The sequence below is a fragment of the Agelaius tricolor genome, unplaced genomic scaffold (assembly GCF_023055355.1).
Source record: "Agelaius tricolor isolate 1412-34295 unplaced genomic scaffold, bAgeTri1.0.p SCAF_1, whole genome shotgun sequence".
In the NCBI taxonomy this organism is placed as follows: Eukaryota; Metazoa; Chordata; class Aves; order Passeriformes; family Icteridae; genus Agelaius; species Agelaius tricolor.
In genome coordinates, this window is record NW_027269261.1 from 80,619,743 (window position 1) to 80,645,601 (window position 25,859).

General features: G+C 41.7%; 1 protein-coding gene across 1 annotated transcript; it reads left to right on the forward strand.

Moving 5' to 3' along the window:
* Nucleotides 1-244: 244 nt before the first annotated feature.
* On the forward strand, nucleotides 245-21,794 carry YWHAQ (tyrosine 3-monooxygenase/tryptophan 5-monooxygenase activation protein theta). The gene is made up of 6 exons (XM_071440990.1): nucleotides 245-401; nucleotides 1,417-1,795; nucleotides 16,565-16,688; nucleotides 19,045-19,208; nucleotides 19,576-19,671; nucleotides 20,725-21,794. Exons 2-6 carry the CDS (start codon nucleotides 1,502-1,504, stop codon nucleotides 20,782-20,784), a joined length of 738 nt encoding a protein of 245 aa, XP_071297091.1. The 5' UTR covers nucleotides 245-401; nucleotides 1,417-1,501; the 3' UTR covers nucleotides 20,785-21,794.
* Nucleotides 21,795-25,859: the final 4,065 nt, after the last annotated feature.

Below are 25,859 nucleotides of genomic sequence, written 5' to 3' on the forward strand. Positions count from 1 at the left end.
CGGGGGGGGGGGGAAGAGGCGAGGGCGGGGTGGGGGGGGGGGGGGTTGTAGCGGCGTCACCATGGCGACAGTGACGTCACCCCACCCTGGATCTCATTGGAGGAAACCCCGTGGCCCCAGCCGCAGCCCACGGGCCCAGCCGAGCTCGCGCCCTGCCCGCGCTCGCCCCCGCGGCGGCGCGCTCCTCTCCGATTGGCGGGTGGTGCGCGGGGGGGCGGAGCCGGGCGCGCAGGCCGGGCCGCTATTGGCCGCGTGGGCGCGGGCCGCGCAGCGGGTCGGTGCGCGCGCCAACGCCCTTCAGCGCTGGCTCGGCCGAGACGGGAGCGGCTCTTTCTCTCCGCCACAGCCCCGAGCGCGGCACCGACCGGGTGCGGCCCGGCCCCACAGCCCGGCGGACCCAGGTGAGCGCGGGGCCGCGGCCGGCGGCGGGATGGGCCCCGCTCCGCTGCCTCCTCCCGCCGCGTCCTCCATTTTGTGATCGCGGCGTGGAGAGCTCGGCAGCCCCGGGGAGCGGGAGGTGCATCCAGCGCCGCCATTTCGCACCCGCTGCCGCTTCCTCTTCCCGCCCCGTCGCCACGGGGACTCTGTCGGCCGCCCCCCGCCGTCCCAGGAGACGCGGCCGCTGAGCCCGAGACCGCACCCGCTGCCGTGTACCGGGAGCCGCCGCGCTCCCCGCCGGCAGCGCGGGGCCCCCGCCGCGCCGAAGTCCGGATCGGCGGCCGCCGGGGCAGACGGGAGGCCTGGGTCCGCCGCGCCCCGCCGCGGGGAGGAGAAGCGCCCGGGGCCCCCTCCCCGGCCTCGCGTCCCCGGCCTCGCTCGCCCCCAGGGAGGCGGGTCCTGGAGGGGTTTAACCCCTGCTGCGTTCGCCGGCGCCGAGCTCGTCTTGCTGCTTTTATTATGTATTTTTTCCCGCCAGTCCCGGCATTCGTGCCCGCCTGCCTCCGGCGCTCGCCCGCAGGGCTGCTAGCACACGAGGGCAGGGATTTGGGCGAGGGCCCTAGGCAGGGTGGTAACCAGGCATCATTCCACAGTCCCTGTTAGAGGGCATATTAATATGCTCACGTAGGGCACGAAGGAAAAGCGGGGTGATGACTTTTTTCTGATGGAAAAGCAGCTATTTCCACTGCTTGGCGGCTGGCTGCCGTCCCTTGGATAGCACCGACTGAGTGTGACTTCTCCGCCTGGGTTTCTAGGTCGTGGTTTCCCGAGGGGTGGACCCTTGGGACGAGTCCCCGTAGCCTTGCATGGAAGGGCAGGATGTTGCAGTCCGCCTCTCCTGGAAGAGAAGTTGGAGATGGGGAAGGGAAGGCAAGGCTCACAGTAATTCTCGTTTTTTGCTGGGTTGCAGTGGGTGCTGTAGGATCGTGTTCGGTGGTGTTTGTCCTGGCATCATGGTTGCTGTCTTCTTTCTGTCAGGTTTTGAGGTGCATTCTCGTGTTGATAGTGTGACATCTCCAGCTTCTTCTGCTACTGCACTGCTCTTGTCCCACTGCCAGCCACCATGGATAAGACCGAGTTGATCCAGAAAGCCAAGCTGGCTGAGCAGGCCGAGCGCTACGATGACATGGCCACCTGCATGAAGGCAGTAACGGAGCAAGGCGCCGAGCTGTCCAACGAGGAGCGCAACCTGCTCTCCGTGGCCTACAAGAACGTGGTGGGGGGGCGGCGCTCGGCCTGGAGGGTCATCTCCAGCATCGAGCAGAAGACAGACACCAGTGACAAGAAGATGCAGCTTATCAAGGACTATCGGGAGAAGGTGGAGTCTGAGCTCAGGTCCATCTGCACCACGGTGCTGGTAAGTGGGGACTTTTTTTTTCGGTTGGGGCATATCATGCAGTGTTGAGCTGGAGTAGGTGAGGTTAGTACCATAACTTCCACAACCTTACATGGGTCACCGTGATGAGGAGGATCAGCTGCACTATGTTTTTGGCCCTATGTGTGTCGAGGCATTTGAGATACTCGGTTTTGGGTGTCTGTGAGGTACATTTTTGGGTGGAGTGATCCATATGCAGTATTTCACCAGGTAGTTGCAGAGATACAGAGAATTTAGCCTTTCTGCTGTGGTTAGTAAGCCTATTTGTAAGATAAGCTGGAAATGTGAAAACCCTTTTATTCAGATCAGCTAATAACTTGCTACAAACATTGAAACAATGTGTGTATTTTGTTTACTTCCTCACGAAGAAGAATACTCTAAAGGGATCCTCAAGAGACATTCTGAGGAATGTTATAAATTTGACTTTACAAACTTAAACATCTGTATTGAAGGGGGGAAAGAGACATGTAGAAATAGTCTTTGTTAGATACAAGCTGACTTTTCAGGGTATCTTTGAGATGAGTTTGCAGTAATTATGGAGCAATGTAAAGCTAAGGTGTAAAGACTGGAATGATACCCTAAGCATGCATTAAACCCAGAAGTACATTTCTGTGGAAGCAGCAGAATTCCAGATAATATTGATAGGAAAACTGTAGTGGGAGCTCAAGAGTTGTGTGTCAGCAGTGTGGAGGCTGCTGGACCCAGTTCTACATGACCAGGGAATTGTATCTGCAAGAAACTGCATGTGCATAATGCAGTAGTAATTCTGTGGCAGATCATCTTCAGTGGTTGATTTGCTCCTCTTAGTTACCTTTTTTTTTGGTGTCTAGTATTGCTAATGTGAGACCAAGAGGAAGCAAGTCTATAAAGAAATAGACAATTTTGAGGTAAATTTATTCTAGATTTGTTTAGGAGATGTGACTTTAAAGGTAACTAGTCTGGAAGTAACTGATTTTTTCTTCTTGATTAAGTGTTCTGACTCACGTATAAGGGAATGCTTCTTTGGATTGTGCTGAAAATACCTGTATGCTTCCTTGTATGCTGCCACCTAGGTTTGTTCTTTCTTTCTAAATCAAAGTGAGTTGTCTTGAAAATAATTTTCGTATTTATTAGCTTTTAGTTAATTCCTTACCAATTAAGTGCCCATGCCTTCCACAAGAGCAAAATTGTTTCTCCAGTTACAGGTGTATTGAAATTCTGAAACTTTCACCTTTGTGAAAATGATGGGACTTCTGTAGGATTCCTGCTTCCTGTGACAAAAGTTTCACTAGAACCCTGTGTGATGAAGGGCCAGCATTTGTGTCACTCTTCTTTCTCTACTCAGTGCCCCGCTTCAGAACTAATTTCTTAGGACCTCCATGTAAGGCTCACTCTTCAGATTTCTTAATCTCCCCTTGTCCTTTAACCAAATCTAGTGCCTTGGAGAAGGTGATGCATAAAATCTCATACTGGTTGTACCATTTTGACAAGGAACTCGTGTTTCCATAGGGAGAGGCGTGAACCCCTTCACACAGTGTCTCTGCTGAAGTTATTGCACCCCATCTGATGGTGGCCAGCAGCTATTCTGGTAGCCATGCTGGCACAGACCTCCAGTGTAGGGAAAGCAAGCTCTTCCTGTGCTAGATGATTTGTTCAATGCACTCTAGTCATTCTCTGTTCTCAGCAATGGCCTGTTGGCAGCTCTCTCCTTCCGGCCTGCAAGGCTGCAGGAAGTAGTGAAGACCAAAACCCGCAGCTGAGCATGCTTTTCCTGTCCTGTCCTGACCTGCTGCAAAGATGTGCCTTCCTTTGGTAGGAGGAGGTGTCGGCTATCTACTGCAAGCCTTCCTTTTTTTATTCTCCCTTTGAGGGCCATGTGCAGTTCTGTTCTCTTCTGATTCCCTCCCTTTCCTCTCCATCTACCACTCCTCATGATCCATGAGTCAGCATATGAGAGGTTGGAATTCAGGAGGAGCAGGCGTTACAAAGGATGGGTTTCCTAAAGCTGAGCCACACCATGGGTTTGGCTCCTCCTTTGAATGATAATTTTTTCTGTACTAGTACTATGGTAACAGCTTGTGGCTTTTTCAGATCTCTTCAGCTGAATCTCAGAGATGCTTTTTTTAATTCTAGGAAGGCAGCTAAACTGTAACAACTGCTGGCAAATAGTATGGAAAGGTTGCTTGTCATCTGGAGTATTTGGATTTAGCAAGGGTGGGTGTGTTGGGTGGAGTGTGACTGCTGTTAGTCATACTACTAACAGTTTTTTCAAAAGCTTTTTTTTTTTAACTGCTGGTGTGGCATATTTCTAAATCTTCATGTATAAGTACTTGTGCTAGCATTAAAAATGCTGCAAATTTTTTTATTAAAATGGCATGAACATGGAATCTGTAATTACTTTTTTTCCTGCAAAAAAATGCCCCAAGCCAGTTAAGTAGGCATTGTTTCAGGTCATGGTTTGATAAAGAACTTAAATTTAATCACCACTAGAATACAAATATTCAGAATTACATTGAGATATCTGTATATAGGTATATGCATAAAAATAAAGCTTTTACTGATTATTTAACTGACATTCTTTAACTGCCTACCTTGCAAGTAGGCATGATCTGAATGCTTTTTAGCTGTTAATTTTATGACTGGTCTTTCAGATGAGAGTAGCTCTTTAATAGAGAAATGGTATGGCTGTCAAACAACTTGCATAAATGTTTTATTTGAAAGGTACTCAGGAGTTTTGCTGAACTCTCTGTATTGATTGACTAATTCTTTGGTAATGTAGAGAGTTAATGTTGAATCATCCCTTATGACTCATAGTTATAACTGTTCGTGAAACTCACTTCTCCTTGACTAAAACAGGTTAGCAACTTAATTTTTTTCAAGATAAAGTTACACTACGTTGATTCATATATTCTGAGCACAAAGTTCATGTTGCTTTCTCTTGACTTGAGTGATTTCAAGACAGGTACTAGATAATGTAGAAGGGGTGGATGCAGCAGCAACTTTCCTATAATTAGTGAAATGATGTGGGGAACTTTGAAGATGGAACACACAGTATAAGATCTGCTTAATTTTATGCACACTCCACTGTTCAGTGACAATAGTTTTTTTAAAAAGTTAACTTCTGAATTGGAACCTTTCTGGGAAGGTAGATTAAACTGGTGGGTTTTCTGAGAGCCTTGGTCGTTTTGCCATGGCTATAACTTGTGTTGCATTCAGGCTCCTTTGTTCTTTAGAGAGCAGTAATGTGAAGGCAGGAAAGACAGCAGCCCTTGCCTGGAAGCACTCTCCACTTACAGCTTGAGGGGTTTTGTGCCTGTTTGCATGTGTTCAGTTTCTAGGTCCTGATGTGTTGGAGCTCTTCGTGGAGTAATAGAGATAAGATTTGGTAACTATTTGCCCACAGTTTAAATTTCGATGAATATGCAAAGTCATTAGGGCTTGAAAACAACTGTGTCTTGATTGTTACTTCGCCTGTCTCTAGCTGAAGTGTTAAAGTGTTTTTTAAATATTCTTTAAAAATTTTGTGTAGAAAAGTTACATACCTGAGGCTTTTAAGTTGTTTCTCAACATCACTTTTCACAGTGTCCTCTGTAAACGTTTTTACATTGTATTGTGTCAGGCCCACGATGGCTTGTTTCTCTAGAAATGAGCGATGGCATTGTGAACTCTGAGAAATGACGGAGTGGTCACATTACTTGTGCTGTTGGTTCTTTTTGCCACCCTGTGGCAGTGCCTGCAATGAAATAGTTTTGAGCTATAGGTGTGCAATGTCTGTATTTTTACTGTCTTAAGGCTGGTGGGATGCTTTGATCTTCTGAGATTTTACTGTTAATTGTTGAAAGCATGTATTGGTGCGTTGCTCTTGCCAGCTCCCCTTTCCTTCCTTCCTCCCTCCCTCCCTCCCTCCTCCCCGAGGTTGCAGTGTTCTTGCTGCTGCTTCACGTACTTAAGAAACAATAAAAGCGAATGAAAATGAGTAAAAAAATCTGTCCACTTCTGATTATTACCCATTTTGTAGATCTAGTTCTAAAGTTTGTCACTTAAAATGAGTAGAACAAAAATCTCCATGCTAGAAGGTAATGTTTAGAGCAGTTTGTTTCAACAGCACAAGTTCAGAGATCATTGAAAGTGAAGTTGGCATTTTCATGCAGTAGCAAATAGATTCTTCATATCAGCTAAAATATCTGATGTCTTGATGAATAACTTTGACCATAGCCCTATTTCTTCCCTACTGTTACTTTTGGCCTACAGAAAATTGAAATCTTGGTGGGTTTTTTTGCACATGGAGAAATTTGCCATATTCAGTAGGTATCAGCTTCATGATGCTGTCTAAACAATTGCCAAAGTTTCATATCTTGTGAATTCTTTGTCTCTGTGTTGCTATTGTCAGGGAAGAGAGTTTGTACAGAAATGTATGTGGTATAGAGGTGAAACCCGTAAATAAAAGGATATTACATATAGTCTTTTGATACAGGAAACTGTGTAGGATGCAGTTTTATTTTGAAGGTCAGGCATGCTAATCACTTAATATTACATTTGAACTTGAGTTAGTTGTCCTACTTGTGATTGGGGACAGTGTTGCAAGTACACTTTTAACCTTTTTTAAGTTAAAAGAGCTGCTATTCTTAAGTGACTGAATAAAGGGAAAGGCTACTTCATAAAAGTTAGGTTGGGAATGTTACTTCTTGGTAAGTCCAGAATTGTGGAGTGAATCTGAATTGAATGAATAGTTTGGAATAAAAAATATTTTTTTGTGAAAAGTAATTTGTGGAGAGAGAGAGAGATGATTTTTCCTTTGTGTTCTTAGCACAACCTCTAGCAACCATCAACACATTTGTGGTAAGAATTGTGGAACTTAATAGTTTAATTTTTTTTTTTTGTGTAATATGCTTGAAACTTAGATCTGAACTTATTCATAGTTTTACCTTCTCTTACCTTCTCTGTGATCTTTCAATAGGATCTGCTGCTGGAATCCTCACTCTTGTGCAAAGGAAACTTAATCATTTCTGAAAAGGGTCTGATTCTTGCAGGAACAAAGCCTAGAGTGCACTGAGGTTCTTGAACAGACTGTAACTGTTCAAGAGTCCAGCTGAGAATAGTTCAAGGAATTCTGCTGGAGCTGCAGCCTCCATCCCATGCAGTCATTGCTTGCTGCCCCCTCCCCTTACAGCAGAATGCTGTCTAGAATTACTTAATTTCTTGGAGGACATTTATGGCTTTGGTGGCCTTGAGAAAGTAGGATGTGCTCACTAGGTCAAACTGGAAAACAAAACCAAAAATTCTGTTTTTCTGCTAATGCAGTGAAGCTTTTAACAGATTTTGTAAATCACAGTCAGGCTTACCTGCTAGACAGTTGTCTCACAGGCACTTCTACTATCTTGGATACTAATGTGATGAGGTGCCTTTCTGAAGAAAAACACAGCAGGCTGTATTTAAGAGAGAGAGAGAGCTTGATGGGAAAAGAACACACTTGAGTTTGAAGGTTATTACACTTGATTTCTTTGACATTATGCCATTTGGGGTCGTTTAGTACAGTATTAAAGGAGTAGATTGTACAGTTTCTATACAGGCACTGTAACTTGGTATTCTGGTTTCAGCAGTGGGGGGATGCCTGATTTTCAGAGGAAGGTAGCAAAGAAAACAGCAGAGGAAGGGCTGGTAAAAGTGCATGGGTATACTTTGGTAGGTGAAGGTGCATGCTTCATTAATCAATGTTTTGATATTTAGCTTTATGCTCTTGGCCTTTCAGACTGAGGGGCCAGGTGCTTTCTTACTGCCAATAAACTTGAAGCCAATTTTGTCACAAAGGTAAGGTAAGTAATAACTATTCTTGAGCACTGCATTTGTGATGCTCAGTATAGCTCCACCAAGTTTATTGGAGGGATATAGAAGTTCCTCCTCATCCTTTCTGCATCCCAGGAAGCTGGAACCAACATGAGAACACTTCAGCTGTGCATACTGAGGATTTTTAAGCTTGTCATTTGCTAACCCATCCTCTATATCTGAATATATAACAGTGCCCAGTTTGTGTGAGCTGTGCACATAGGAGAGGCACCAAAACAATTTGAGTGCTGAGTTTCACATCTTGTAGTCTGTGCACCCACCAAAACATCAGGTGTCAAGATCTAAGAACTGGAAGTCCTGAATTAGCTATGATTTTGCTTGTACCTGTCTCTAAATTTATTAAGTAATCAAGGGTTTCATTTACCAGTTTCTAATATTGATAAGGGTTTATTATTTGCTCTATTGCTCTTTATTCTCTCCTTTAATTTATATGATCCATTCACTGAAGTAGCCTGATATATGAGTAGTGTTTAGCTCTGAAAACAGAAGAATTTGCATTTGCTTTAATAATAGCTTTTCTAAATACACTATATATACTCTTACCTGCCTGACAGCCACATCATTCCTGGACAAAACTTCTCCAGGAAGTAGTTGTAGATTGTCTCATTTGGGGAGTAACAAATTACTGGCACGCTCCCAATCACAGTCCCAATAGACTGAGTAAAATAATACATTGCTGGGTTTCCTTCAAGATAAAGTTGGATGATGCAAAAGGCTCTTCCAAGCTACACTATGCAATGGGAAGAAAGTGCATCTCTTGTGTTACCCTTTTGAGTTACAGTGATCCCAAGCCTCTGATCAAGAGCTCCCAAAGAGAGATGAGAACTAAAGCAAGTCAAAATTGCCCTTTCTGTAAGGGCAATGTACCTAAGACCACATAACTCCTGTGTGCTGCTGTTCCTCTTGAGTGCTGTTAGTCTAGCTATACCTTGGCCAGTCATTCAGTCTTACCTTTAGGCTTCTGTAGCTGCAGAGCATAAAGTGTTTTTAAATGAAAATTTAGACTCTTTTGTTTGATTCTGTCATATTATACAATGTCATGAATGGATGCTGAAAAAAGCTTTTAGATGGCCAGGATTCTGAAGGGAATGATTTGGTGTCTAAAATGTGTGTTTGCTAAGAGGAGAAGAGCACTTGGAAATATTTTGAGGAATTAGAAATATGTGAAACGCAGTCATGAAAGAATGTTAGAATCAATCTGAGATAAATGTCAGATACCAAGGAATTTTTCCTGAAAGCTTTTGGCTGTATGGCCATTAATTCATCAAAAATTTATAATTTTTGAAAAGAGGAATGACTTCTTTTTTAATACTCATTTCTACATTTGATGGAGGGAAACTGGAAAACTTTAGGGTCTTCCATAAAAACTTAAATAGTTCTCTGACTTTCACTGTATTGTTCATCTTGTCTGAAAAATCTGTAGAAAGGAGAACTTGTATTTCCATACATTTCTAGTTCCTGGCTTACATAGTTCTCTGGGGACCACAGAACTTTCTAACTTGAGGAGAAGTATAAGCAGTGAGTGTAAATTCTAGATTAAATTAATCTCAGCCCCAGGTGGGAATAGTGTGGGCAGACGTGCTGCAGCTCAGGCTTTCAGTGCATTTGTTAAGTGAGATTCCAGATACTTCATTCAGGGCCAATCCTAGGTATTGGCTGCCAGTTCTTACAACTGTATGGACAAAGACATGGAACCAAATGGAAAAGATGAATTAGGTCACCCTCTCTGTTTTCATGTCAGGTACGTTTGTCTCTGCTTTCAATAGTGCTTTGTCAGGTCATCTTAAGGCCATGCCATTACTGGAAAGGTACACACATATTTTCCTCAATACATAAACTTAAACACTGTTAGTCTGGAGAGGTCTGTATGAAAATCACTTAATGTTCTCCCAAAAGGAGTTGTTGCATAGAGCTTGAATCCTGAAGGATGAAGAACTCCTGAAGGTTCCGCTGAATTACAGTGTTGAAAGTAAAGTGATCTTACTGTAGCAGCAGGGGACTCTCCCTTTCCTGTCAAGAAAACAACTGCTGAACGTTAAAAAACACCTAGGTTTCAGTGAGTCATACTGTGGACTTTGGAATGACTGATTTTACTTAAAATAGTCAAGAAGTCTTAAATACTACTCTGCTAGACGATTAAAACAGGCAGTCATTTGTGAGTAGAAGCCTTATTGAAAGGTCTGAGCCCACCCCAATCATCTGTGCTGTCAGAGACTTTGGAATATTTGATGTGTTTAAATTCACATTTAAGTTATATTAGGTGATTATGTTGGTCTGAGCTGCCTCACCATCTTTAGCTTTGCTTTTTTACTGCAGTTGGGGTAGAAACCATTTCTGTCTATGCTGCTTCTAGGTCTTTTTTTTTTCATATTGGGTCTGAATGGACCATCAAAAATACTTGAGACGGAATAATTTTTTCAAATGTTTTGCATTCTGCAGCCCTGAATTCATGTAGCCTCATACTCTCATGGTGTTCTGTGAGATGCAGGCTGCTCATCTAGATGGGACTCTGATGTTGAATCCATGTTTCAGGATGGTGAGGTAACTTGCTAGAAGTGTTGACATGCACTCTCTGCCTTGTGTATTATTTTTAGGAACCTTGTCTCAAAACAGGTTTATTTTGAAACAGTTTCTTCACTCACATGTGACTTTTTGGTTCTGTGGGGTTTGGCTAATTAGTGTTTGGTACAACATTAAACAATCAGTTACTTGCTGTGACCCAGGTAACATCTGTGCTCCTGGCGGCTGTGCTCCTTGATAAACAAAACAACCCAAAAGCACTTAGAGCTCGAAATAGAGAACATTCACTGTCAGTTGAGAAAACAAAGAAACATCTAGGAAACAGCAATGAAACTCAGTCTAGTTCCTGTAAAACCTGTGAAAAAGTGGTATTCTGGAATGACAGCACCTCCTCTGCTGGCAGGTCTGAGAACACTTAGACAGCTAAAAGGTGCTGAGCAGAAGTTCAACTTGGTTTCTTTTTTCTTCTTTCTTTTTTTTCCCCCATATAATTGAACTTTTTCATTATGCAGTGAGGAGGAATATAATTTCTTTGATTTTATAAGTATTGATATTTACTAGTTTGTTCTTCTGTCAAAAAATTACTACTATAAGATTTTGGGTTTTTCTATATACTTTTTGTGTCATATGAGTTCAAGCCAGGTGAAGGACGTTGTTTTAATTACTAAAACCTGCAAATGCCAATTACTTCACACAAACTGTTAAGATGTTCACTTTTAAAAATAGCCTTTAAAATTACTTTCACAGAAGATGGAGATGGTGCTGAAATAAGGAATTTTAGACATCTTGAAGTAAGATACGTGGGCTTAAGGCTCAAGAGCATTGCTGAAACAGTCTGACTTGAAAAATCAAACTTTATCCAACATAGACTTCATTCAGAAAGTTGGGTGCCAGCTGTTTAGCGCATCAACACACTCCTTGCTAAATACCATGCAGCAGCTTAACTTATGGGACAAACTTTTGGAGATCATTGCTGTTTCTGATGGTTGCTTTTACATTGACTTTTTTCCTTTTAGTGCAACAAAATTAATGATAAACTGTACTCAGTGAGGAATGCAAATGACAATGTAGATCTGTCTTTTAACAGTATAACATTAAATAACTTGGTGCTGGTGTTGTGACCCAAACATGTCATAGGTGTTGACATCTGAGTGATGGTGGCATTGTAAATGTTTTAGGTTACTTGAGTTTACCACATTGAGAACTCCTGTCCATACCTAGGCACATGCTGTCTTTAATGTCCTTTGAAAATTGGCCTCAAACTAGTTGTGATGAGTAGATAATGTCTGGAGCTGACCTGGTTCACGTTTCTCCTCTGGTATTGAATGGCTAAGTGTGAAGAATATGTCCACTAGCTTGTGATATTGGAATATATGAGGAGACTTACACTCATGTACTTGCTACTCTTACTGAAGCCCAAGTCTAAATGGCACAACTGCTGAAGGAAACTTAAAAGGTCAGTTGGGTATTCAAGATGGCTTTTTTTTTCAAATTTATCTTTGCTGTTGAGATTTTTTATAGCTAGATATGTGGGAAGAGAGAACAGCACAGACCAGATAAAGTGGTATTTTTCTGCCACTTGAACCTACCCTGTAGTTAGACTGTATAGAAAGTATGTAGTGTACACTATGGTTGAACTTAATGTCTCAATCAGTCTTGCCTTTTAAAATAGGCTTAGGTGTGGAGAAAGTGGGACTTTCTGTTATGATGTCAGCTTTTTCAAGGAGGTGTTGCCCTGAAAAGACAGAACAGGAAGCATGTGTGGAGTGGGACTGGAACATGAATTGCAGGTGAGGTGTGCCAGTGTGTTGTAAGGAGAGGTTGGCTGGATGCACACACCAAAAATGATTATTAAGGAGCTCTGTCTTCAGGGAGCTGCATTGTCTGTGTCAGACATACCTTCAGGTAAAGGTATGCCTGACATTCCTTCAGGGCTTGCTTTTCATAAAGCTGAAAAAATGGGGAAGTGATGAGAGCAGATATACTTAATATTTCTGGCTCAGGTTAATTGCAGTGGTCAGTGAGTACCGCGTGCTCAACCCTTGAGCCTACTTAAACAGAAGGGAAAGGGGACTGAGAGGATACTTACCTAGCTGGGAAAGAGCAAGAGTAGAGTGGAGAAGGATCCAAAAAGGCAATTGAAATGTAAGTTTCATTTGCATGTAGAGGAATATGTTTGCCAATGGAGAGAGAAAGGGGAAGAAGTATCTAGCTGCCAGGCTCCCAGCCTGCTCCCCATGGCTTCTTCACGCAGCTGCAGACCTGTTCCAGGGAGCATCGGCCCTTTGTTGCTGGCATCTCTATAGTAGATAAATAAACCTTCCTTTCATGGGAGGGGAAAAGAATATCATATATGAGAATATGATGCTGTTAGGATGACAAGAGTGTTTGCACACTGTGAAGGTAGAAATAAACTGAGATGGATGAGCAAGGCTTAGGAGAAGAGGAGTGGGAAATCTTGTCACGCTCTAGGAGGACCAGCGTGCCACTTGAGCGTAATATGGCAGTGTGGGGGAGGCAGCAGCTGCCAACCACAGCCTGTCACACTGCAAACCCATTGTAATGCAACTGCAGTGGGACACAAAGGGTCTGGTCTGAGGATAGAGCTTTGATTCCTGCTCCTGGTTCTGAGAGGCATCCTCACCAGGGCAGATCAGCAGCTTGGACATTGTGTGGCTTTTGTGCAGCTTCTGAGGCATGTTTTGTGGTGCAGAGCACATCATGGCTGGTTTTTCAAGGCTTGGTTTAGAAGGTGATGGGAAGAGCTGCAATTCTTAAATGATGGTGGCAGCTGTGTTTTAATACATAAAAGGGATGGGCAGATTCACTGGATGTGAGCATGGATGGCAGCCTACTACTGTATTGCCTTACTTCATCCCAGAATCATGCCTCTTGCAGTGCTTGTCTCTGCCTAGGTAAAATCACAAAAATTTTGATGCTCTCTCTGGTCTGCTTCATTGCTTTGCCTGCCCGTAGCCATTTTACTTAATATCAGCTGATGTTGAAAATAAGGATTCCTGGCTAATTTCTCTCTGCTGGAAAGGTAAAAATGTCCAGGTGAGGAAAGATGAGAGAAGAGATGCAGGAAATTGAGTTTTCCTGGCTCTTACTGACTCACAGCAGTGTAAAACAAATAATTTGACTTACTGTGCTGTCTGCTCTCACTACCCCACCAGCATTTTTTGTCTCTGAGAGGGAGGGTAAGATACCTTCCAAGAAGTTAGGATAATCCTGAGATGAATGGCTCATGAAGTACACCAAATAAATTATTGATTTGAAAGATTAACATCTGGCCTGATGATAAATAATCAGCTTCATTCAAAGTCTGTTTGGATTCTGTTCTAACTTACATGATTCATAAATGAGATCTTGTTCCATTTAAGGCTATTAAAAAAACAAAACTGAATATGTAAAGTCCAGAAGGAGAATGTTCCACCCTAGCTGAAAGAAAAGGCACAGGTCTCTTCCCTACTTGTGTTGTGTAAGGATTAGGAGGCCCTTTAGATGAACTGGGAGTGAGAGCTGCTGGGCTACTGAGCTTCTCCACCTGAGAAGTGCCTAGGAAATAACCCACTCTGTGCTGTCTGAAAAACTGCAGCTCATTCTCTGCATCACTTTTTCTCTAAGTTTCTCTGAAGTTTGGACAGAGCCACTGGTTATCAGATGTGTGTAACGAAGGCAGCATTTTAGGGATGCACTGACACACAGGCCCACAGTGCTGCTTGCTTGTGGAGGGCTGGCACAGCAAAATCCCTTCATATTCCCAGAAAAAGTGTGTGGCCTATGCCATCGGGGGTGGGGCAGGGGGAGTAGGGAGTGTAGCTGTCAGATTTGGCTTAAATTGGCCATGCTAAAGCTTTCCTGTAAACATTCTTTAGTGTGCACTAGATGCCAGGGGTTAAGTGTGTTTCAGCCATAACCAAGCCATATCAGCTCTAGAGCTAGAGCTTCTCCAAAGACAGAAATTTGTAATGAAATGTGTAATACTTATTGTGGGCTAAGTATACAGTAAATTTCTGTGTTTTGGAAAGCATAAAAGAAAAATGCCTGATTGCTCCTGTTGATGTAGTTGTAACATCTTGAAAGTTACATTTCAGTATTTGAAAGATGACTCAAAGATAGAGTTTTGCAAAATACCTGGTTTAAAATGCTATATAGGATCTTCACTGCTTGTCTGGTCAGCGCTCCTTAGACTGTGGCACAGTTCATCTGAGCGCATGGATAGCTCACATCTCTGCTTTTTAATGCAGTCCCAACCCTAGGATGGCTTTTGGAGGCTGGTGGTTACTCTTCTAACATGGATTTAAGGAACCTTTCTAAACCACAGGTGTATTATGTGTCACATTTCATCATTCTGGGCAGTTTCTTGGAAAATCAAAGTCAGACGTTAGACTTGAGGTTACCACGTTGTTGTCTCAGAGACTGAAACTGGTTTGTGCAGTGTTGCACTTTTATGGCTGACGTGGACATTGTCATAGGAGAAAAGTAGCAGGAAAACATTGAGCCAAAATGTGAAGTTCTTTTCGTTGCAGAAATTTGTAAAATGGGAATAACTCATTCCAGTATGGAATGATTCATGCACAATAACAGTATTAATCCAATGTTGTATTACCCAGCTGCCTACTACCTTTTAACTCTTCTTTTGAAACAGACCTAAGGTTTTGCTGCTTTTTCCATAACACCAGTGAGCTGTACTGTTCTATATGTTTGCTCAAGCCCCTGCAAGCTTGGCTGTGTTAAACTGTTACACAGATTCCTCACTTATGCCTTTGCCAAATAGCCAGTGTCTGGGCTTTGGCAGTGGTTTTATAGCCTTACACAAACTCCCAAAAACGTCTGTCTTTGATTTGGTAGGTGCAAGGGTGTGTCAGGCTTGGTATCATCTTACCTTCTGCTGCTTTCCCTAGGGTGGTATCAAGGGCAGGTATGATGCTCTTGTTGCCTTACTGCCTTGGTGGGGATCTCTGAGGCAGCTTGTCTGGGCACTGCAGTGTTGCATCCATGGGACACATAGAGTTTGGATGCAAAAATGCTTTTTTGACCCAATTTGAAGTACCCTTCCACAAGTGTCAGTTGAAAATAGTTGCCAAAACCTCAAATGGACTTGGATTGAGTAAACATTTTGAATTGGACTGCTCTGCTTCTATTGATCATTAAAGGAAGTAATAATGGCATGGTGGTGTGCATAGGGAGTATGTTTGTGTCTAAAATTAGCTTGTTTTGATTATAGTGCTTTAGTAGTCAATTAAAGTGCTCAGGATTTTTGTGCAGAAAGCTAACAGTTCCTTGAATATTTCCTTTGTAGCTGCTTCATGTATTTGGATACATGTTCATGTAACAAAAATCTTAACTAGCCAGCTGCAAGCCTTGTGGAAACTTCCTGCTCCTTTTTTGACCTGTTCACTTTCCAAATAAGTAAATGCAGATCTTTATCACTTACATTCCTACTGTGAAATTTCTCTGAGTACTGCAGGGTTTCCTTGAGTGTGTCTGAACTCACTTGCATCTTTTGTCAACTCTGGAGAACATGGGTGGTTGTAGTAATGAGTTGGGTAAAATCTCTGGAGTTCAGGGGCAAGGTCAGCCAGAATCTGTTCTGCTGCTTGTCAGTTCTCTGAGCTACCCTGTTCTCTAGGGGAAAGTCCTGTACCTCTTCTCTCCTTTCTTCACCCTTGTCTTAGGATGACTTGCAGCCTTGGAGAGAGACTTACCTTCTCTTGCTGAAGGCTTGCAAACCTTTCCTTGTCCTTCTGGTATCAGGTAGGGGAGCTGTGGACAAGGGGAGTGATGTTTGCAGCAGCTCAGGGTGTGCTGGAGAGCACTGTATTGCTCTTTCCATTCTGGGAATAGCAAGGTGGGTATGAGGATGCCTCCCTGCTGTGCTGCAGCCAGGTGTTCCTTTAGAGCCTTGTGAAGAGCTGGTGCAGTTTGGTGAGGTTGGCTGCTGACTGAATGGGTTTGAATCCTTGACTCCATGTGGTAGGTGGGCTGGAGATTCCTTATCACAAGTCTAATAAACAGAATTGATGAAAAAAAAAGTAGCTTTGAAACTTTGTGTCGTGTTTGGCTTTTCCAGTAAAAGCTTACTCATTTGCAACGTTTTTGAAATGAGAAGTGTATATCCCGAAACTAAATTTGGTCCTGAAACTGTACATCAGTAAACCTTTCCTTGTTACTTGCAGTCTGATAGGCCAGTTGGCTGTTCATCTTAATGGTTGTGTGCCAACTCAGTTTGTTGGAATAAGTGTGCACCTATTCTAGCTCTAAATGTGCCTTAGAACTCCGTTTAGCCTTGTAGCAAACGTTTGAGTCCATCCAAACTGGATGAACTCAAATCTGGGAGAGTAGATTGAACTTAGTTGCAGTGGTGTTTGCAATGTGTCAATGTGTGTTTTGTTGTGGTTTCAGGAGCTCTTGGACAAATATTTAATAGCTAATGCAACTAATCCAGAGAGCAAGGTATTCTACCTGAAGATGAAGGGAGACTACTTCCGATACCTTGCTGAGGTTGCCTGTGGTGATGACAGAAAACGTAAGTACCTTGGGTCTTTCCCAGCTCTGGTCCGTGGGTGAGGGGCCAGGAAATGAAATACACAGACTCCAAGTTCACACAAGTTAGCTGTGTTTCAGTCAGAAATCTCCAGTTTTCATACAGACTGAGAGCAAGATCTGACTAGGCCTTAAGTATGCCAGGGAATTTTAGCTGGTGTTCCTGTCATCTACCCTAAATTCCTGAAGAGTTGTTCCATAATGCTTATTCAGATCTTCTGGAAAACAATGTAGGTGAAGGTACGATAATATATTTAATGTTGCTTTTTTATAATTGTTTACTAAAATTAAGTTGGTTGGGGCAAGTAAACAAATCTCTGTAACATTTTGTACTCCATGGTTGAGTCCTTTGGTCTTGAAAATTTAACCATTTCACTGTGAAGCAGACTTCATTGCAGTCACCTGTGTTTATAAAGAAGCAACAAAATTGCTAGGTTGATACTCCAGCAAAAAAGCATGAGCTGTACTCTAAAATGATTGATTTTAATGGGAATTTTAGTTTGCCCTTTTGGATTCAGCAGAAAAATCCTGGAAACTGCCACTTGATACTGGGCATCTTGAGACTGTAGACCTTTCCTAGGAATTAGAACAGGTGCATGGGTAGTTGTAAGTACCTCGGGAGCCTCTTCTGGGGAAGATTTTAATTCTGTATTGAGCAGATGTATTGAATTAATTATTAAAACTGTCTTGCAAGGTGCCCAGATAGTGTTGTGATGTTAAAAACTCTTGGAATGGCATAAGCTAGTGATCTGTTTCTACATAACAGACTAAAATTAGTTGTGCAGTAATGCTGTGACACCAAGGAGAGGGACTGCTGGAACCCGTGGATGCTGTGGTGTCCCCTGGGGTTGGGTGTGGCAGGATCTGTCTTTTTGGCCGCCTGAAACCGATGGCAGTGCATAGTGGGAGGATGGGGCTGGTTGTCCCTTCAGTAAAGGCTTTGTTAGTCTGCCTCTGTTGTAGGAGCATTCACATTGAAAGATGAAAATATACAGAATGGAGTAAAAGTCTTTGCATTAATGTGTTGCATTCAGAAATTCTTAACCCTTAATTTGATTCAAGTGCCAGCAACAAGTCCATGGGTAGCAGAGAAAAAAACTTGCCTTTGGCTTTCGCAAAGATGATCTGATTTATACTTTGTCTCAAGCAACAGCTACAAATCTGGGCTTGTCCAAGCATAGAAATACCAGCTCCTGTTTGCTAAAATGACTGCAGTTAAATGCCACACATGCTGATAGGGGATACAGTGCAGGAGAGGTTGATGGATACAGCCTTGTTAGCAGATCCTGCTGGGGTTTAGCTCTGAAGTTACAGTTCGTGTATCACCATGCGGACTTTTCTGCTGAACTTCTTACAAACTTCAAGACCTTAAGCTTTTCTGATGTTCCACCTCAAAACATCTGTTTATTTTCTCAGCTTCAAATATATTTTATGTACTTAAAAGTTAATTTATCTCCAGGATTTGCTAGCCTTTTGCCTTCTTTCACCTGTTCTCAACAAATGGATAGTCCTTTGGTACTCATTACTTGAGTCTTGACTCTTTTCAATACTTACTATATTTTACTTACAAGTTCTTTTACCAGCATTTGCTGGAGCAGTGCCAGTACTAGCTGGCTCCCTCACAGAATATTTTGAGCTCTGACAATGACCTTTCTTTTTCTTCCATTCTGCAGCATGTTTAAGGCAGCTGTTGGCCCTTTGGTTGTCTATCAGAAATAAATCTGGAATAGATTATAGGTAGCACTCCTGAAGTACTCTCTGACCTGATAACCTCTTTTCTCTGTGGTGTTTGTCCCAGTAACTCTGGGCACAACATTGGGGCTTTTAATCTTGACCTGTCTACATGCAGATTTTGGAGGCAAACCTTCAGTTTTTCAGGAGCATACTGTACATGCCTTCCAAACGTCCTCAAGGAATTGGGCCTTCTTTACTCTGCACACATAACTCACATGAACCTGTCCCTCCTGAGAAAGGAATGAAGTACAAGTTCTGTAGAAAAAGTAATGAACAAATGCTTCCCCTGTCCGCACCCCCAAAGTATCAGAGACCACTGCAGACTGAAGTAGTCTTGGATGCTTGTGTTTACCAAGTTCTGCATATTTATTCTCTTGAATACCTTTGTAGTAGCTTAGTTTGCTCCTTGTGCTTTGTCAGTGTGCCAGCTGTACTTAAGATGGGTGTACAATCGTTACTTTGATTAAACTAAGTGCACTGTTTTCCTAAGAACCAGTTTACATGCAGCACTGTAGAGTCTCCTACAGATGGAGTGATCTAGGTAGAAATATCTTTAAAAAAATTTAAACAAACCCAAAACCACTTTGTTTGTCATTCTTTTACAGAAACAATAGAAAACTCACAGGGAGCTTATCAGGAGGCGTTTGATATCAGCAAGAAGGAGATGCAGCCAACACATCCAATTCGCTTGGGTCTAGCTCTTAACTTCTCTGTATTTTATTATGAGATTCTCAACAATCCTGAGCTTGCCTGCACACTGGCAAAGACAGTAAGTAACTTTTTTTTTCCCAGTATGCCTGCAGGGAAATTAGAAGAGAGTTTATGCTTAAAACTGCATGAATTATTGCTTCCTAGAGTTTGTGAATGAAATAATCATGTTTAAAGTTTCTGGTTTCCTAGCTCATATTGTTAGTGGGATTGAAAGGGTACAAGCAGGCTGTATTTACAATGTGACTTAAAAGCTTCCCATGCTGCTGAAAATTTATTATGTCTTTAATATGGTTTTGTTTCAAGTAGAGCAGGTCATTTAATGTCTGATGTTGCCTTTTTTTTAAGCTACCTTTTCTGATAGGTTTAGCTTCTGCTTGCTTAATGATCAGTTAATAGGAAGGCTAAAGATGATTTAATTATTCCAGGCATTTGATGAGGCAATTGCAGAACTTGATACACTGAACGAAGACTCATACAAAGACAGTACTCTCATCATGCAGTTGCTTAGAGACAACCTAACAGTAAGTTGCCTTTTTATGTATTATCTGGTTCTGTTCTCCAGGTGTTTGCTTAGACTGAATTTGTGATGGAAAAAACCACTTATTTTCCTCTCAGACACAGCACAGCCCTGACTTGGGCTGTTTGCCTATGATACCTTTTCATAACCTAGTTTGAATGTTGTGTAAGTTGATGTCCGACTTCATGCTGTGTAATGTGGAATAGCAGCCTGGTTAGCTCACATCCTTCCTGGTGTTTATGGTAGAGGGGAGAAGGGGCATTCAGCCCAACCTAATGTATAAGATAGGACAAGAATTTAAAAAGGTCATCTGTGACCTATCAGGGAATTTTACTCAAACTTTTTTGATGACTACCTCAAAACAAAGTTTCTCCTCGTGTGCATCCAGTGTAGCTTGCTTTACTTGTTGTGATTTTCATTCAAAAGCTCTGAAATTTCAGTGTACTAAGAATAAAATCAGTTTGTTTGAGTATGTTATTATAATGTTGAACCATTTAAGAAACTGCTTTATGGAACAACTAAATTGTATTAAAATATGCAACTATGGCAGTTTTTTGGGGAATATCCTATCTGAATAATTACTGTGTTTAAAATTACAACAACATTTATTATTTTTCAGTAGTCCTTCAGTAGAAGTGTCTGTTGTTAGCAGAGTGAAGTGCTTAGCTTCGATAGCCAGAGTGGCAATCTACACTTGCAGAATTCAGCCTGCTGTGTTTGAAATGGAAGTTGCCCTTGGAGCTGCTGTTGAGGCTGTTGAATGGCCTGGGATCTATGGCAGAGCTCACTGTTAGGCACGAGAGCTGGAGCCATTGAGAACGTGTCTGCTGTGCCTGAGGGGAAAAGCTCCTTGTGCCCTGCCCTGCGTGGGGAGCTCTGTCCAGTTACCTCTGCCCCAGCAAGTGCTGGCAGCCAGGGCTGTGCAGTGCAGTGCACTGGTACTCTGTGGGCATCCTTAAGTCTAATTCATTATCTTTTCCTTACACTCAGTAGTTGTCTCTTTTTGGAATTCAAGCTACACTTCTGAAAGCTGACACTGTTCTTCTTTTCTTTCTAGTTATGGACATCAGACAGTGCAGGAGAAGAATGTGATGCTGCAGAAGGTGCAGAAAACTAAACTGCACGTGGGGCGTCATTCTCCCTTTCCTTCTCAAAAAACCTTTTTACACGTCTCCATTCCTTATAGCTCCACTTGGATTTCCTATAGCAAAGAAAACCCATCCATGTGTATGGAAATCAATTTATAGTCTTTTCACACTGCAGCTTTGGGAAAACTCCATTCCTTGATTTGTGTTTGTCCTGGCCTTCCTGGTGTGCGGTTACTGCTGTAGAAAAGTATTAATAGCTTCATTTCATATAAACATGAGTAACTTCCAAACACTTATGTAGCGGACTAAAGTGTACCTGGTATTTAAAAACAAATCTGAACCAGTTCCTGCCAGTTGACTGTGTTTTGTATTACAGTAAGATATGAAAATGTAGTTAATTGCAACTAAAGAGTGTTCCACATAGCATTTAATTCTCCACATTCCCTTCTTATTCTGCAGGGTTTCCTTTCCATAATTGACTTTCACATGCTACTGTGTATTCATTTCAGTAGGAATATGGAAGTTTTGGGCCAGATCAAGTTGAGCATTTAAAGTTTGGAAAACCACAAATTGAGTTGCTTCCCGTATCATGTAATACAGAAGCTTGTGTGTTCAAAAACAGGGGCTTCTCTTAATCTTCAGTTGCTGCTGTTTAAGTTGATATCCCTTCCCAATAAAAGTTCACTTACACTCCTGCCTTTGTAGTTCTGGTATTCACTTTACTATGTATTAGAAGCAGCATGTTACTGCTGGAGTACAGGCAGTGCTTTTTGGCAGACTAAAGTGCATGTCATTTCTTAATACACTGGAATGGGAAAACCAATTGAAGTTCACATGTCCAAGTATAAAATTTAGTACTTTTCCATGCAGGTTTGTGCACATGTGAGAAGGTGTCAAGTTTGTCCAGTGATTGTTAGAGAGTTTGGACCACTATTGTGTGTTGCTAATCATTGATTGTAGTCCCAAAAAAGCCTTGTGAAAATGTTATGCCCTCTGTAACAGCAAAGTAACATTAAATAAAATTACATTTTATAAACCACCTACTGTTGACTTGTAACAATTCCATATAGTAACTTAAGGGCTGAACTTAAAAAGTAAGTATCTTGTGCTGGAAATGTCTTTCTCAAATTTATTGCATACTTCTTAAAAGTCTGCCTTTAAAGGAACTTATTTTAAAAAAATACCCTGGATAACTTTTCATAGTTAATCTGACATGTGGACTTCTTAATAACTAAATTTACTAGAGGAAATGGATTCACCTTAGTAGTGAACTAAGAAAAGTTAGCCAATTTCTTGATACACTTTCATGGCTTGCAAATACTCTCATCTAAATGATGCATTTTTTTGTAATCTATTGGAGTTCTCTGCTGTGTTCCCTTGTGTTTTTCCTGATGGATTTCATTACAGTGTTCCAGCTACATTTTTAGTAATGCAGAGGACTTTGTTGTGCTCTAGAATGTTAGTTTGTGTGCTGCTACATCATGATCTGCTTTCTCTTGTTCTTAGACTACATTTAGCGTTACTGTTTTCCCTCATTTTTGGGGCTTTTTGTAACAATATGTTGCTCTCCTTTTTTCTTTTCCCCCTGGATCCCTTAAGAATTTTTTTCCTAAATCTCTACCTCTTACTTTCCCATGTTGGTGGGTTTTTGAAAATATTTAACTCTTGTTAGTGTTGTGGCTGGACAAGAAATCACATTGCAAAAAAGGATATATATTACTACTCCTTGAAGGTTTCTGGTGGTATATCTTCCACCTTCCATGTTTTTATTCATTGTGTGCACAATGAGTGTTTCTACAATAAAACTGTTCAGATTCTGTGCTTCAATTGACATGCATTGCTCTAAAAAAATTGTATAAATTCCATTTTCTTCATGCAGTCACTTTGAATTGCTGTCAAAGTATTGTGTGGCAGGACTCTACATAGTAAACTCATATGCTTCTTAATTGGTGTTTTGGTTTCATAATTTCCCCTTCCCCACACGTTTCTTACTGATCCTTTATTTGTTTCATAAAGGTTTTAGCTCCTAAGTGCTGCCATTCTCTAGTAAGGCTGTTTGGGTACTACATGTAGCAGTCAGCTTTATCTGCTCATTTTTTGCTTTCTTTGCTCAAGGTTTGCTTTCCTTGCTGTCTTGTGGCTGCTCTCTTGGCTTGCACTGCATTGTCAGCTAACACTGTTCTCTTGTTTCCTTTCTTTTGCACCTTGTTGAGAGAGTTGTCAGTTTTCCTTACAGGAACAGCAGCTGGGCTTTGTGTCTAGATTCTAGCTTAATTTATTAAATGTGCTTTCTGATTTTTATCAAGCTGGGCAATTGCTAGACTCTCTTGTTGATTGCATCTGTGTTTTACATGAAAAAAAGTCTTGACACTACAGCATCAGCTTTAAATTTTAAATAATAATGAATACAGCAGTATCTCTCATTGTTATTTCCAAAATTTGGCCACGTATTTGCATTGTTTTGGAGGAGAGAGGGAAAGAAACATGTAGGGGAATGGGACAATACCACAAATACAAGGGATGGATTGTAATTCCCTAAATTACTTTGCTGAGTATTTCCCTCCCAGGTAAACCTGGGCAATAAATCATCATTTGTAGGTAAAGGGCAGAGTTTGTGATCTATTCCAGACATTATTGGAAGCATACAGACTTGAGATTCCCATTGTACAGCTGAAATGCCAGACTTGTGTCCCAAGAACTAAGTGCCCTGTTTTGTGTGAGTGTGGCTAGATGACACAGCTGCTGAAAGCTGCAGCAATTACAGCTTGGCCAGCTTTCAGCTGTATAAAATGCCAGAGTGGGAAGGGTGAAATGTTAGTACCAGCTTTGGGTTACTGCCACGATATTTTCCACTACACTGCAAAGAGTCCAGCTTCCTAGAGGAATGCTTTGTTGTCTTCTGCCATGTGGTCATGAGGACACCTGACAATAAAGTGTAGCCTGAAACTATGTCATCAAGTATTTTAAAACTTGTATTTCTGTATATGCAAACCAGTTTAAAGGCAGTTTGTAGTATAGGATCTGTGCATTGATATTGTGTAAGAATTTCTGAGCAGAGATTCTGTAAATGCCATTAGAAGTGGCTCATAAGCTTTTTTTATTGCAAACTATGTTATTTGCTGTCCAACCTCTTTGCTTAGTTAAGTCCTCATTCCTGTTGTGGTCATTATCATTGTAAAAACCCTCTGCTTTGGAAGCAAAAGGACAGTTTGTAAAATCTGTTTGGAGGGAGAAGACTGGGGCTTTTTTTAAGCCTTGGCTTCAAATCACATATGGCTGCTCATGGTGTTGCTGCTGAGCAGATGCTGGGTACTTCCAATCTGTTGTAAATATGTTGGAAACAATAAAAGAGGGTCATTACAGTCCTGTAAAAAGGAGGAAAATGAGAGGGAGAAGAGATGTTTGTTTCTATGCTATGAATTACTTAAATTGCATTCCCGGGGAAATCTGGTGTATGACAGCCAGGGAGTGATAGAGTTTGGTTTCAGCAGTAACAGCAATAACAACACTGTACATCATAGCATTCTTCACATAACTCAAGGCTTCCAAAGAGATTTTGTGCATGTGTTAAGTGATACTGAAGCCTCTGTAGTACAGGATGTGTGAATCAGCCCAGTGAAGTTTAAAAAATACTTGTGTTTTTATTAATAGAACAAATTATGCCAATGTGAACCAGGAGGCAACAGAATATTTTGGCTATTATAAAATGGCAGGGCCAAGGTTTTGCCACTCCCATCTCTTCTGAAAAATCCAGGCTGACACAAAACCTGCCTTTCTTCTTTGTTAGTGAAATTTCCTTGGTTTCAATGTATAGTGACTTAAACTTCATTTATAGAGCTAATTTGATAAGACTGAATGGTCTGAACAAGATCTTGCTATATGATTTAAAAGGTTTCAGTAGTTGGTGAACTTTAACATTAAAGGTGAATTAAGTTATTAATAGAATTAATCAGTTCAAATGCAGGATCTTGAGAACATAATTTTCAGTTTTCATACACTGGGTCTTCAGTAGGGTTTTATGCAAACATAGGATAAGCACCCAAAAATATATTTTTATTTGGACACTTCAAAGTATAGATATTTGTTAATATGTAGGTACTCCAAAATGCTTCAAATAAATATTAGTGCTCAGTAAGGATTGTGTCAAGTGGAAGCTCATGCCAGCTATTGCTGTTAAGGTTTGTGGTTTGAGAGGTGGTTGACACTTTCATCAGTGGGAGGAACAAGAGGAACTTCTTAAGGAGTACCAGAGAATCACCAAGGAATTTTGTGTACAGTGGAACTGCAGCTATAGCCAGTTAAACTGACCCAGTTTTTGATATTACATTTTGTCCCTCCCCTCAAGTTTTATACCATCTGGGACAGTTTCAATAATGCTCAGTGGGAAATAAAATTAGGGCTTTTGCTAGACCCGCTTGAATTATTTAGCAGCCAAGTTCAAAGCTACTTTGCTGTGAAACTTCCATCCCTACAAATGTGTTTCTGATCTTCTGGTTACTCTTCTGTTCTGCTTTACTCCAGCTGTCTTGCATTGCTCTTCCTTTCTACCCTGTTCTTGTAAGGCTCTGGGGCAAGGGCTGGGCACACTGGATGGTGGAGGAGAGATGCTCAAGGGCACAAATTGCTCTCCTCTCTTGCACATTGCAAATCCTCGAGGGGATGGTCTGCACCCAGGTGCCAGGTGTGTAGGATCCCAGAGGGGAGAAGATACAGCAAGATGATCACTACTGGAAGTGTTGTAAGGCAGGAGAATTGGAAAACCAGAGCCCATCTGTCAGTATTGAATCCAAACGCTGCAGTCTCCTTGTAATTGCCTCCAGAGTGGAAAGGACTTAGGATACTTTTTCAATTAAAAGTGAGGGATGTCATGCATGCAAGTCTGGTGTGTGGTCAAGGCTGAGAAGATGTTTGATATCTCTGCATGTACTGCTCCATTCTGCAAGCAATGCGATGATCACATGCTGTTCTGTACCAAGAGTGCATGGTCACCTCTAGTGAGTCTGTGGAATATAGTTCAAAACCAGTAGCTTTGATAAATAATGAAAAATATAAATTTTGCGACATAATAATATAAATGGTTCCTGTGGAGGATACAGCCTTAAGT

What these genes read in the sequence shown, in the direction of transcription:
- YWHAQ (XM_071440990.1), top strand. Translation starts at nt 1,502, where the DNA reads ATGGATAAGACCGAGTTGATCCAGAAAGCCAAGCTGGCTGAGCAGGCC. An exon ending in CCTGCACACTGGCAAAGACA is followed by an intron (nt 19,209 to 19,575) that starts GTAAGTAACTTT and finishes TAATTATTCCAG; the next exon opens with GCATTTGATGAGGCAATTGC. An exon ending in TGCTTAGAGACAACCTAACA is followed by an intron (nt 19,672 to 20,724) that starts GTAAGTTGCCTT and finishes TTTTCTTTCTAG; the next exon opens with TTATGGACATCAGACAGTGC.